Raw genomic sequence first — 14,827 nt, forward strand, 5'->3', positions numbered from 1 at the left:
CATTTTCATAGGTAGGCACTATTATCCAAGTGTCGGCATGTTGTCATTGCTAGCATGCCAACATGAGCATCCTAGCATTTTTTGCGATTTTCATGAATATGAATTTCAGCAGACTTAGCGCTATCATGCTAACAATTATGCTACCATTTTTAGCATGTTCAGAGGTAGGCACATACCTGTGTTAACACTTGGCATTATTATGCTACATGTTAGCATGCCACTATTAGAACGTTATTAGTGATTTTTAAGCTTTTGTATTTTTAAATGTTGGCACAAAAAAAACTCACAGATTTTGCCTAAAAACATTTTTTTAATTTGATTAAAATATATAACTTTTGTTGTTTTTTTTATTTGTGGCACAAAACCCCCCGTAATGCTGTCTTTTAAAAATATAACGCTCACTTTTGACACGATTGGTAGAGGTATCCATTTGACAATGTTTTAACAATGACCGTTTCTAATATTTTGCCTTTCTCACGTGCACAAAATATTAAGAAGAGTTTAGTTTCCCCTCCGTCAAACGTCTCGTCTCGGGATGGCATCTGTGCGAGTTGTGTTGCCTGGCAACCCGACTGGCCTCGTTTACTTACAGACCGAGCGTACCCATACCGTACATGTTTTCACGGCGACATCTGTCAAATATGAACTGATACGCCGTGAAGCTTCACGAGACGTGCGGAACATGAAGAAACAAGTCGCAGTATGATGCGGGGCAGATACGACAAATAAAAAGTCACGAGTTGCACCTTTTTTTAGAAAAGAATTTTTAATGCATCAGTTGACATATTGGAAGAGATGACAAAGGAGAAACATGGCGATTATGTAAGCATATTATATTTTAAGACCAGAGTGAAACATGAGCGCGAGCGAAGGTGGGAGGTGGACAGGAACCCATCAAAACCTCCATAAAAGAGGGCAGAGCTCAAGGAAACCGTGAAATTGCTGCCATCTAGCGGTGGAGATGTAAACTACGTGGAGGACTCAGCTATTGCAGCAAACAAAGCAGCTTTGAAATGTTCAACACTCGCAGAAAGAAAGAGAGAAAAGGGTCGAGGCATCCTCTTTTAATTCAATCCAACAAATAATCCACTTCTTTCAGAACCAATCTTCCTCTTTGATCTCCACAAAAAACGCCAGTTTTAAAAATCCTGACACGTTGAGCTCATTCTTCCTGTGCTGCGATGAAACCAAACAGCAAATCAAAGTTGCATATTTGTTGACTAACCGATGTTTATTACACAATGTAATCAATGCTGATGCGAGATTCTAAATGAGGCAAATGACTTCCGGTGAACCTACGCACGCACACGCACACACACACACGCGCGCGCACACATTATTATTATTAGCATTATTATTGCCTAGAAGTTTAAATTTCTACAAGGAATATACAGCAAAAAGACTAGAACAATGTCATTGCTAATATTCAAAAAAGGGGCCCTGAAAGTCATTTTCTAGCACGCTTCTTTTGAAAACAGATTTTACAAACAAACACGCCCCCTGGTGGCAAACTCCACACACGTCCATTTAAAAAGTACAAATAAAATGCTGTTAGACACCGAACAGTCGAGCAACAGGGTCGGAATGCAGGAGTACTTGTATTAGGGCCACGCCGAAAAGAAAAAAAAGTAAAATAAATGGGAAAAAAAGCGTACATACAGACGTAACAGTCCTCAACTTAACACACATATAAGTTTATGATCGGAACATGACGTTATTCTCTAAAATTGCGACTATTTCTGAAGATTCAGAATTTTGTTCTAACATTGCTAGAACTTTCTCAAAAAATTCAGACTTTTTTCTTTAAAAATTCCAGTTTTCGTAATATTACAATTTATTTCTCGTAAAATTCAGACCTTTTTTTTTAAAAATGACTTTTTGCTTGCCAAATTAAAACTTTATTGGATATTTTTCTTGCAAAATTACGACATTTTTAAAGAACTGACATTTCTTGTCATATCGCTTGTTTGTTTTTTTTTTTTTGCAGAATTTCTCTCCTAATGTTTCAAAACTGATCCTTGCAAAATATGGTTGTGAGAAAAACAACTAATTTTACAAGAATAAAGTGACATTATAAGACAACCATATTAAAATTACAAGTGTAAGCTTGCAATATTACGCAGAAACGTAATTTTACAAGAATAAATGTGTTGTAATAAATATTACCTAATTAATTTTTCCTAATATTTTCCTAATTTCTTAAAATATTACAGTACATTTATAATCTAAAACTAGTTTCTCGGAATATTTCAAGCTAATTCTTGTAAAATTTTCGTATTTTTACAATTTACTTCTCGTAAAATTCAGACTTTTTGCTTGCCAAATTCCAACTTTTTTTTTTTTTTTTGCTTATCACAATTTTGTTGATCTAATTAAAACTTAATTGGATATTTATCTTGCAAAATTAAAACATTCTTGAACTGACATTTCTTGTCATATCACTTTTTTTTTTTTTGCAGAATTAACTGAGTCATTTCTCTCCTAATGTTTCAAAACTGATCCTTGCAAAATATAGTTGTGAGAAAAAAAACCCTAATTTTACAAGAATAAAGTGATATAAGACAACCATATTGAAATTACAAGTGTGAGCTTGCAATATTACGCAGAAACGGTGTAATTTTACAAGAATAAATGTGTTGTATTAAATATTGCCTAATCATATGTGGGAAAATGAACAATTTTTTAAGATTTCTTAAAATATTACAGTACATTTAGAATCTAAAACTAGTTTCTCTGAATATTTCAAGCTAATTCTTGTAAAATTTGCTCTTTTTTCTCCTTATGTTTCTCTCTCAACAATTCAATATTACTACAAGTTTTCAGTAGTAGCGCTATTTGATTCTTTTCAGTGTGGCGCTTAATACTCAATCTGCTCAAAGGACAAAATATCCACTTGAACGCATCAAATCCAACACAAAAAAAAAGAGTCCGCTGCGTCTAGCTGTTTCCTCCCTCTATGCAACATCTGTCCCCTGTCTGTATATGAGTCCTGTTCTTCTAAAAACCTGGAAAAAATATCCACACTATACTCACCAGGAATAGATGCAAAATGTGTATTTTTTTGCATCTGTAAATATGTAAAAATCAGGGGGAAAAAAATGCAAAATTGAGTGGAAGCGGACAGGACTTGGAAGCTGCCGTTCATCCACTAAATAGGCAGGTCAAAGAAAAGTGCAGCAAAAATAATTCACAATAATCATCAAGACACTTCATCTTGAAATAGAAGATTAAGTTACTTGGCAGGAACACAAAGGTAAGCAAGGCAGGTGAAGACAACATGGCGGCCACATTAGCTTTACAGGCTGTTGTTTTCTTTAAAGCACTACAATGCGCTTCTCATCGTCTCTACTGTGCAGCACTGCACTACGATAATAATAATAATAATAATAATAATAAGTTGTCATGAACAAAAAGTAACCCCGCTCCCAGCTATTACATCTGCATAGCAAAAAAAAAAAAAAAAAAAGAAAAAAAGAAAAAGAGGGAAAACAAATAAATAAAGTAACAAAAAACCACACACACACACACACACAAAAACAAATTAATTTGTCTTATATTTAAACCCCAGCTTGTTCGGCTACTGTTATTTTCCTCGAAAAGATACACAATTAGAATTCATGATTTTGTTGTTTTTTTTTGTTTTTGTTTTGTTTTTTTTTTTTAGAAAAAAATTGGTTTCCCTAAGAAGCGCACTTCCTACATTTGTCTCGGCATGTGATTGGCCGGTTAGTCATCATCATCGTCCACCACGGGGTCCGTGTCCCAGCATGTGATGTCAATCTCTGGACACACAACAAAACACATCAAATGAATCATTTTGTGGTCATATTTGATCCACAGGGAGGCAGACTTTTCAGCTACTTGGTGGTTTAGCCAACCAGAGGCATGAAGCCAGCTTCGTGCTAAAAAATACCAAAACGCGTTAGGCGCTTACTAACTGTAAGGCCACTTTCGCCAATCAGAAGCCTGAAGAAAGCCACTTGTGGAAAAGAAAACAACAACAATGGCAAAAATAAAGAGAAAATACAATTTTGAAATTGAATTATTCCTAAATGAACTTGTGAAAAAAAAGCACTGTGGACTCACCTGGCGGCTTGTTATAAAAGACAGGTGCCGGTTTTGCCGTGCCCTCATCTGATTGGCCAAATTCCTCCTCCTGTGATTGGCTGAAATAGCCTTCACTCGCCTGTGAGAAATGATAAAGCAAAATATTCAGTAGAACGGCGGCCACCAACCTTTTTGAGACCAAGATCCCTGGTCTTGGCCGTTTACCTGCGCAAGATCTACCCCTCAACAACCATACTACAAAATAAAAGCCGACACATCTTAAAAATCAACTTGAAAACAATGTTAAGTAATTCTTATATACTGCATATGCTATATAGACACATATATAGATTATTTACGCACAATTAGTTAAAATATAAAAATGTTTCGCTGCGCTTTATTTTGATAAACATGCACCGGAAACGCTTGTCTGCCGTGTCGACACTTGCTCATGGCGCGGCACTCGCGTCTTGTGTTGACGTTCTCCGTGTTATTATCGCGCATAAAAAAGTCAGTAAAATGTGTAGTCAATTGATGACAGCTTGTCACATGTGAAGCCTATGTGATCGCTCACGTTTCAGTCTCATTCCACTTGCTGGCGTCTTTTACCCATTTGCACTGCCTCGCCGGCGGTAGCTAGCGAGATCACGGTCGAGCTAGAAGTGGCTATCACATTGATGTTAACTTACCTTTTAAAGTGTCGCATAAAAATCTTACTCGTTATCGTTATAGTACTTATGGATAGTCTTCAAAACACTAAATGTTTGAATGACTAAGTTGTTTAACGAACACGTAGTCTGTCCAGCCTTGGACAGTGATGCTTTCAAGGCGGTGTCCAACAGTTACCTTGTATGCTAGCGGTAGCTCTCCAGCTGATGTTGAGTCGTTCACCAGAGAATATTTGCTTCACCTCTTAGTTGTTTTATAAGTGTTCTATTCAAACATGACGCCTGTATTTCACGACAAATGAGCACACTGGTATACGGCAAAAGAGGCTCCACAAACCCAGGCTGTGTGGTCAAGTTGCAACTCGACAAAACCTAACATCCGCAATCACTTAATTGGTCCCGCGAGGCTTACTCAGCTTACTGTGTCAAGTCCGGTTTTCCACTTCGTGCTCAGTGCGCGTTGACATGAAAGGGGGCGTTTGACGTCATATTATTCACCTTCCGCTGAAAAGTAAAGCGATAGCACCAACAGTATTTTACAAATGAGAAGTTTCCTAAAGATTATGACGCTTAAAGCAACACTGTGTGAAAGCACAAGTTAACACTGATTATTATCAAAACTATACCCTACTAGTCCTTTAATTTATCAGCGTTCAACATTGCACAACTTTAAACGTTATATTTTCATTAAATATGTTAATCTGCTGTATCTCGTTGTGGCCACTGGATGGCAGTGTTTTGTCTGTGACTTGTTTTGTGGCGGTCTTTTTAAATTTTTTCCTTCTTCCTAATAAAACATGTGCTTTATTGCAGTTGAGTGATGCCTCATATTGTTTATCCTGCGACATTTACATCTGCTAACATTAGCCCGATTATCAATATTTCATTTTGCATTTTATTCCTGGCGCTCGCCTCAAAAAGCGCGCATATCTAGGGTACTCCCTCGACTGAAAATCTATCTCGCTTATAGGTGGATAAAATCATCAGGGAATGCTCTTTTTTTCAGTTTTTTTTCTCCATGTCCCCTCGGGAACCTCGTAGGTTCTCAATAAAGGGTGACGCCATCTCCGAATTAGTTAAACAGTCAAACAGTGGCGCTTCCTTATCTTTTTTTCAACTGACGTTACCATGATGACGTTACCATGGTAACCATGGTGATGGTGGTACTTTGTTAAGAAGAAAGCGCATATCAGCATCCATACCTGAGTTCCCTCTTTCATCAGCGTCTCTCCATTGGTCATCAGCAGCTGTCCGTCATCCAGCTGCGGGCCGGTGGTGGCGTGCTGCAGTGCGTGCTGGTAGCTGAGGGTCATCTCCTCAGAGGTGGTCACGTCCACCAGACTGGTGGGGTCGTCCGAGCAGAGAGTGCCGTCCATCATCTCGTCGAAGTTGAGGAGGGGCTGAGGCTGAGTGCTGGTGGCGTCGGCGGTAGGGAGGGCGTCCTCGTCACCCATCAAATCCACCAGATCGGATGAGCGGCAGGCTTGGGAGGCCTCGATAGCGGGGGCGGCGTTGCTGTCCCACACGTCAACCAGGTTGTCTGTGTCCCACGCGGAGAATCCAGAGGGGTCGCGGGCCTGAGGGGCGACGCTCTGCACGGGCTTGGAGGGTGTCGACTCCTGGACTGGAGCTTTCTGCTCCTGCTTTGGCTCTGAAATAGAACACAACAGTACTTTAAAAATCACTGCAGATGTCAATGTGTCCTTTTTAGAAGATGCAGTGACACAGAAGGATTCCATAGTAACCACACAGTACACAGAATTTAATAAAAGGTTACAAAACACGCATTTCAATATTTGACAGTAACATTATCATCATTAACAATTATTACATTATCATTAACAACTGTACATGGAGTTTTACCTTTAATTATATTCATTTAAATGTAAATTATATATTATTGATATACTTATCAAAAATATGAATTAAAATGTATAAATTAAAACAAATTATTGAAAAAATTTCAATTTAGCAGAACAATTTTACATAGTAAGCATATACATACACATTTGAACTAAATTCAACTAACCATAATGAACATAAATGTTTACAAGGACAAGTTCATGAGTACAAAATAGTCTAGTAATTCACAATAATAATAAATTATATAGATAATATAGATTACAGCTAGATTATAAACTAATTATGTCTACTACTACTAATAGTAATAACAACAGTGTGAAATATATGCGTACTAAATCCTGTTAAATAAATTTATGAACAGTAATATTTAATACAAATGGTCACTTATAGATTAATAAGACTAATAATAATGTAAGCATGAACGATAATACTAAGAGCACTACTAATAGTAACTAATGTTAAATTATTACTATTCTTATGTATACATTTTCTGTCACATGCGGCGTTACCAAATATGGCTTCAAGTCTGTTTGATGCCAGGCAGATATAAGTTAATAATATACCTGATAAAAATGAATTACCCCAGTCAAATGTACAGTCCTGTTCCTGGTTCGAGTCCTCTTTGATGGGTGTGGTGACGATTTTCGGAATGGGCGACACTGCGGCCACGGTGCGCTCTGTGCTTGCTTGGTCGTTCCCTAGGAGGCGGGATGGTTTATTGTGAACAAACCAGATCTGTTATTTCCATACAGTTTGGGTCCACACGACCCAAATCCGCCACAATAATTAGTGAAGCTGAAGCTCCGCCCACATCTTGGTCTTTCATTTCTATCACATTCATTGTGAATCAACTTGGTTTGATTGAGCCTGAGAATGTTGCCATTTGTAGTATAGTAAATGCGCAGCTATGTGCGTGTTCAGACAGTGTTAGTAATGGCAGATAGCCAGTGTTTAAGGACATGGACTGTGGCCAAGAACACTTGGTGGGGACATCCCCCATTAGTATGGGTGAGACACAGCGGCATCATGACAAACATTGACAGTGTCAGTTAGCGCCGGAGAAATTCATTCCACTATGGTATATTAAAAATCAGTTCCCAGATTACATGAGGACAACAACGTGCAGACAAAAAGGAGAACGCGGACAGTAGACGGGATGAAATGGCAAATCACGTCTAGCTTGGCATCGTCTCCTTAATGCGGTTCTAGAGATGGAAAAGTCTTGGGACACGCTGCTGTTAACAGGAAAATAAATCATTTTAAAGTACACTCTGTGTCTGTAGGAGCCCACCAGATACAGTATTTAGAGCTTCAATATCGTACGGAGGGAACCTGGTGGATATATCGTATCCATCCAGCGCGCTGTTTTGTCTGGATCATGTTCAAAGTTAGTGTTTAGAAGAGTACATGACATCACAACAAGGGCCAAAAATGGCGTCTTTGTCTTCTGTTTTGTTTAAACAGCAACTCTTGTGCAGGACGTGTCCACTGAGTATAGAAAGAATGCGTCCACAAAGAAAAGGACAATGCCAGCATACAATTTCTATCATGGAAAGGTGCTGATACAAACAACATGTTAGCGGATTGCTTTTCTTTTGTATTCAGTAATAAACGCTGACATGAAGTGAAGAAGGCATGTCGATATCGAGGAACGCTGTGACAATGCACAGTAACTTCACAAAAGGGAGTACACCACTCGTATTTCTGCAACCATTTTATTACAGCAATCCCGCGTTTATCGCAGTTAATTGGTTCCAGGACCGACCGTGACTTTCCAAGAAGTGGGATTCAATATTAATAAATGGAAAATTTTTGTAGTTACAGCATTGAAAACCTGTTGATGACTGCCTAAATACGTTTTAAAAGATTTAAAATGTTTTTCAACCTTGAAAAAAAACCCATTTACACACTAAAAAGGCAATTAAAAACAATTTGAAAAGACAGAACACTGCAAAAAAAGTAGAGCCCCCTAGACATAAAATAACACCCCTATATTCAACTTTACACTCATATTACCCATTTAAGACATAATAAGAAGCAAAATTAAGACATAAATTAGACTCGTGCTTGTGTGTGTTTCAATAAATGACATCCAGACGTGTGGACAGGAAGTGACGTCGGGGATTCAGAGTTGCGTTTTAGCTGTAGCACAGCCACAACAGTAGCCCCTGTTATTATGATGATGATGACTATTATAATAATAATAATAATAATAATAATAATACTGTTGTGCCTCTTGCGAGATAAATCAATTATAAAACAATAAAAGCCTGTTGCTGGCAATCAAGTCTGGTGTGTGTTACTAGTGACACCTAGTGGCCAGTGTAGACTACAGTTCTTGTCTTGCCTTAAACTGTATTTTAGTTCATTTAGAACATTTTTATGCTTTAAAATGCTTAATACAGGCAAAGAATATGTTACATTTGCTTAAAAGATGCATTTTGTGGACTAATAATAGGCCGTAGTCAACAAACAAAACAGCAATCATTAATCAATTGTTTTTTGAAAAACCGCGATGGAGCGAGGGACAACTACAGTATATAAAGCATCTTGTCAAGGGACACCAACATAGAAAGTCAACTTGGGTATTTTTTAGTCAGTGTACAGCTTGTATATCAGTATGGATTTACTATCAAAACACAGCAGCTATTGTCTAAATACCTGGCGTCCCACAGGTGCCCGTTTGGGTTCAGAGCCGAAGGATACATGCTTGACCTCAACACCTTCACCTTCATCAGCAGGGCACTTGATCATCTTGGAAGTGTATTTGGGTTCATTACCGTGTTCCCCGAGACAGGGGTCATGCTGTGCTTTACAAGGAAAAGGCTTCTTGAGACGTCATCTGTACTTCTGTGTAGAAGGTGTCGGACGTTTCGCTCCTCATCCGAAGAGTAGACTATATCACAGCAGCTGAATCGGCCATCAGGAACAATAACCTTTCTAGAACAGAGGCAGGGGACCTTCGTCTGAGAATATCGGCCCTTCTCAGTAGTGCCAAACCACCACCGTCCAATATCACATTAGGGGAGAGGAAAGCATTAGCGGCTCTGCAGAAAGATGAGAGCATCACCATCTTACCAGCTGATAAGGGCAGATGCACAGTGGTTCTCAACACATTGGACTACGAAGAAAAAATAACAAGTCTAATTAGTGATGCCAACACATATGAGCAACTTAAAAGGGACCCATCCAGTAGGTATAAGAAAGAAATCATACACTGTCTCCAAAAGTTAGAGAAGGAAGAACTAATTGACAGACAGATGTATCATAGGTTATACCCTGGGGAGGCTACACCATGTATCTATGGCCTTCCAAAAATCCACAAGGAAGGGTTTCCCCTCAGACCCATTGTCTGTAGCATTGACTCTACCACGTACAATGTAGCGAAATATGTAAAAACAGTCTTATCCCCTTTGGTAGGCAACACTGATCATCATATAGAGAACACAAAAGGGTTTGTGGCGAGCATCAAAGACCTCAGATGGGAGCCAGAGGAAACTTTGGTGTCTTATGATGTGACTTCACTTTTCACATCTGTCCCCACCTCAGCAGCAGTCTCGGTGGTGAGGAAGAGACTGCTCGAGGACTCAACTCTGCATCGGAGAACAAAACTTAGTGCTGACCACATCTGCCAATTACTGGAAATTTGCCTTAACACCACATATTTTCAGTTTAGAGGGAAATTCTACAGACAAATTCATGGTTGTGCTATGGGCTCACCAGTCTCACCCATAGTGGCGAATCTGTACATGGAAGAGATGGAGAAACAGGCTCTCACATCCTTCTCAGGGACAAAACCAAGGCACTGGTTTAGATACGTGGATGACACCTTTGTCATAATCAAAAAACAAGAAATTCTGTCTTTCACAGATCACATCAATGCGGTGGACACCAATATCAAATTTACTCGCGAGGACACTAAAGAAAACCAACTAGCCTTCTTAGACTGCAAGGTAATTATAGGAAAGGACAGACAGCTACTTCCAGAGGTCTTTAGAAAGGCCACACACACTGACCAATACCTGCTTTTTGAATCAAACCATCCACTACAACATAAACAAGGGGTTATTAGGCCCCTCCAACATAGAGCGGAACAAATACCAACTAGTGCTGAGGGAAAGAAAAAGGAGACACAACATGTCCAGAGAGCGCTCTCAACCTGTGGGTACCCACGGTGGGCTTTTAACAAATGTCAAAAGAAGAGAGTAGGGAAAGAAACCCAAAAGCCCACAGAAGCAAAAAGGAGAGGAGTGGTAGTCCCTTATGTAGCGGGGGTCTCCGAAAAACTCCAGAGGATCTTATGGCAACACAAAATTCCTACCTATTTCAAACCAGTAAATACCCTGAGACAAAAATTAGTGCATCCTAAAGACAAGGCTCCAAACCAGAAACAGAGCAATGTGGTCTATTCCATCCACTGTAAAGATGAGGAATGCAAAGAGCACTACATTGGGGAAACTAAGCAAATGCTCCAAAAAAGGCTTTATCAACATCGCAGGGACAATGCTAGTGGTCCTCAATCAGCAGTACATCTACACCTGAAAGCTACCAATCACTCTTTTCAGAACAGCGAGGTAAAGATTTTGGCCAAAGAAAACAGATGGTTTGAAAGAGGAGTAAAGGAAGCTATTTTTGTCAAACAACAGAACCCATCATTGAACCGGAATGGTGGTTTGAGGTTTAATTTGGACCCTGTGTTCAGCAGGTTACTGAGACCAAAACCCACAGCTCTTAGTCTTGCAAATGAGGTGAAGGCAGGGCCGAGCCAGAACAATAGATGCTAACAAGCCAGTATCAGAGTCGTTCATACCCAATTCAGGGAGCGACACTTCCCTTTTATCGTAGGTGTGAATAACAGGATAGGATTATACCACTGCTCCGCCCAGGCTTAGTGTAACGAACCAATAGGAGGAGGGTGTTGGCACACCAATTCCGCCCACTCTTACTGTATTTAAGGCCTAAGCTACCAGCACTTATTAGTTTGCTGACGAAGCTCTTCGGATGAGGAGCGAAACGTCCGACACCTTCTACACAGAAGTACAGATGACGTCTCAAGAAGCCTTTTCCTCGATGGACAACTCCTGTACGACTGAGAGCCTACACAGACGCTGTGCTTTACAAGGTCACACGGTACAATGTTGGAATCCATGTTCCCCCAGTGCTGGCAGCACTCATGCAGGCCCAGACCATGATGCCACTATACCCGACTGTAGGCAAGACAACATTATCTTGCTACTCACTTGTGTTGCCAGCTATCTATCAATATATTCTTTATTTTTCATTAATGGCTGTGTTTAGATAACAAAGTCAATCTATACCGCAATACAAGCTGTACACTGACCACTTTCACCTCTATAAGATTGTCCCTTCAAAAGATATATGGAATAAAAATGGTTGCCGAAATGTCAGGGTGTACTCACTTTTGTAACATACTGTATGCTGGGGTTCAGGTATGTTCTGTACCTACCGGCTGCAGCCGTGTGCTGCGTCCGTACGTGTGGCGGTGTGCGGAGGGGCGACACACCCCTGGTTGGGGGAGTGGAGCTGGGGCTGCAGGGACTGTGCTGCTGCCTCAAGAAGGGGCTGTCCAAGCGGCCTGGCGGAGCGGGTCAGGTCAGGGCAACACACACAGCCGCGCGCACACACAGCCCAACGTAAAGGAAGACGACAAGCAATGCAACCAAGATAGAAAGACGTGTTGATGGGACATGACATGAAGAAAAGAAAAGAAAAAAAAAACAGGAGTCAAGAGAATAAATGTTAAATAAATGATGGAACCAAAGAAGGAGAAAAGAAGACGAGGTTAGTGCGCTTGCACACGCCGACAGTGCAGACAGCATGCAAGGAATGAAACGCAGCTTGTTTTCTTGCCATTAAGTAGCAAAAAATAAATGACAAAACCCGTTTTGGCAAAATTTGTAGTATTTGTAGGCAGTAGACAGACAGCAAGCATACAGGTGCATCTCAATCATTTAGAATATCATACCAAAGTTATTCCATTTCAGGAGTTCAATTCACACTTAGGGACCAATCAGGAAGTTTTTGTGGTTCGTTTGCTGAACCAGTAGTTTCCAACACTCAACATTGCTCTAATTTGATGAGATTGTTATTAACAGGAAGCTTTAATCATCAACATGATAAAGAGATTAAGAAGTATCTTCTAGAAATATTTCACTTTGTGTTGTTTCATTTTTTTTTTTAATTGAATTACTGAAATAAATTCACTTTTCAAAAGATATTCAAATTTACTGAAGCCATGCCCACACGAACACGAATATTTTTAAAAACGCACATGAGTCTATCCATGTCTATCCACAGAAAAATGCATTTTGGCCAATCAGAAGCCTGAAAAAGGCTACCACAACTGGCTTGGTCACACATTATCTGTTCATCATAGTGACATTAGATGTACAATGATGTGTACATTTATCTTAAAAATCAGCACACACTTACCAGCCCAGGAAACATTAATGTTTTTTTCCCGTCTGTGTGTGTTGGTATAAGGCGCATGGACGCATGTGTACTGCTGTACAAAACAAAATCAACACCCGGAAGTCAGTAACTTCATGTTCTGTTCATTAAGGTTTATAATGTCGCACATTTCAAAGCTCCGTTTTAGCCATCCACACACACGCTTTTGAGTCGGCGAAAAGCTCTGTTTTTAAGGACAAAAACCTACGTTTGCGTGTGGATGAGAGGCCATGTGTTTTTAAAATATCCATATTCGTGTGGACGTGGCCTGAGATGCACTTGTAAAGCGCAGCGTAGACTCTTTGTCGTCGTAAGGTCACAAACGATCAGCTGGGAACGTCTGTGGGAGTCTAAGTGGGGGCTGGATTTGGAAATCGGAGTCAATTGTGTAACAAAACAAACTCCGACATACTATTTTAACCTTTTGAAAACATCGGCTACTTTGGATTGTTCAACTTGGTCTTCAAGTTGCCTTTGCTGTTTCAGTTAACTGGATTACTTGGACGACTTTCCATACACGTTTGTGGAAGACGACCATCCACTTTTGGTTTTTATCACCTTTGTTTGTATTCTTCAACAGTTTCGATGTTATCTTGCCAAGTTGAAAGCACTTACCGCTGCGGTGGATGGCGACAGGCGAGGTGTCGACACTGATGGTCATGGCTCGTTCCTTCTGCTTGAAGAACTCCCGCGGGTTTCCTGACCGCTGAGCGATGATGGCCTTCGCCTCCTGAACATGCACGGCGATATATATGTATTTTTTTTAATTACACGGGATTCAAAGGACATCTTTTGAGCATGCTACTGCTAATACTACATACTTCCACTTCAGACTCCTTCTTGTCCAGGGTGAGGTCATCAATGCTCGGCTCAGTTGGCTGCCGAAAACATTTGAAATGTCAAAGGAGGATTTAAAAAGGCCACGAACACAACACACTTACTAAGATGCTCTGACTCTGCATTCTCTCTTTGGCCTCCTCTTCCTCCTGTATCTTCTTCCTAACCATGCACAAAAACCACAAATAGTAAGTTAATATTCATTTTGTCATCTTATTAGACCAGATGAAAAATTGCAAGAATTGACATGTTGCACTGTTGGACCTAAAGGAGAGCTTCAAAATGCCAAAATAATCATGTTTCCTCCTCATTTCCTTGATATTACGCTCTGAACGCACTTACTGTATGCAATTGTGATACATAGGCTTTCTAAAAATAAACATATTTGCTTGGCTTGGGTTCAGCAAAAGGGGGTGGTGACTTCATGACCAATGGGAAAATGTGGGTCCAAGGTTGGGACCAGTTGAGAACCCCGAATCTAGAGCATTCTTATCAACTGCAAATCACATGAAAATAGCAATCTTTCTTATAACTCAGTATCTCTTAACACAACGTATAATACATACTGGATTTTTATATATAATAAAAGGGTATAAGTAATTTGGGGCTCACCTGTGCTCTTCAATCTGCCTCTCTCGCTCGCGGTACCTCCTCTCTCGGTTCTCTTGCTCCTTCCTCTCCAGCTCCATCCGCTCCTCCTCGAAACGCTGCCGCTCCTCGGCCAGCTTCTTCCTCTCTTCCTCCTTCCTCAGCTCCTCCTCGCGCTGGACATTGGCACGCACAAACCCACAAAAATCAATGTCACTATCAGTTAAAATCGTTGATTCTTGCTGCGGTTTGTTTTGTAACCAACCTTGGCCTGCTCCCAGAATTCTTCTCGATTGATTTTCTTCATCTCCACCTCTGCGTTAGTCTTCTGGTACACCGTGCCCTTCACAATG

At 40.1% G+C, this 14,827-nt stretch overlaps 1 protein-coding gene across 5 annotated transcripts in view; it reads right to left on the reverse strand.

Annotated features, from left to right (window-relative positions):
• Positions 1 to 1,049: 1,049 nt before the first annotated feature.
• The window catches only part of dbn1 (drebrin 1), a 56,081-nt gene continuing 42,303 nt past the window's right edge, over positions 1,050 to 14,827 (reverse strand). For 2 of the 5 annotated variants that reach the window (XM_054755520.1, XM_054755519.1), the window contains exons 6-15: positions 14,740 to 14,817; positions 14,499 to 14,650; positions 13,991 to 14,048; positions 13,871 to 13,927; positions 13,665 to 13,779; positions 12,046 to 12,174; positions 7,160 to 7,276; positions 5,918 to 6,366; positions 4,087 to 4,186; positions 1,050 to 3,782 (exon numbers count right to left, since the gene is read on the reverse strand). In XM_054755520.1, the coding sequence (XP_054611495.1) occupies positions 3,727 to 3,782; positions 4,087 to 4,186; positions 5,918 to 6,366; positions 7,160 to 7,276; positions 12,046 to 12,174; positions 13,665 to 13,779; positions 13,871 to 13,927; positions 13,991 to 14,048; positions 14,499 to 14,650; positions 14,740 to 14,817 (1,311 nt within the window). In that variant the 3' untranslated portion in view covers positions 1,050 to 3,726. Of the gene's footprint in view, positions 3,783 to 4,086; positions 4,187 to 5,917; positions 6,367 to 7,159; positions 7,277 to 12,045; positions 12,175 to 13,664; positions 13,784 to 13,868; positions 13,928 to 13,990; positions 14,049 to 14,498; positions 14,651 to 14,739; positions 14,818 to 14,827 lie in introns of all 5 variants that reach the window. The other 3 variants (XM_054755522.1, XM_054755518.1, XM_054755521.1) reach the window with 2 other exon arrangements.

This window comes from Dunckerocampus dactyliophorus, chromosome 16 (genome assembly GCF_027744805.1).
Source record: "Dunckerocampus dactyliophorus isolate RoL2022-P2 chromosome 16, RoL_Ddac_1.1, whole genome shotgun sequence".
In the NCBI taxonomy this organism is placed as follows: Eukaryota; Metazoa; Chordata; class Actinopteri; order Syngnathiformes; family Syngnathidae; genus Dunckerocampus; species Dunckerocampus dactyliophorus.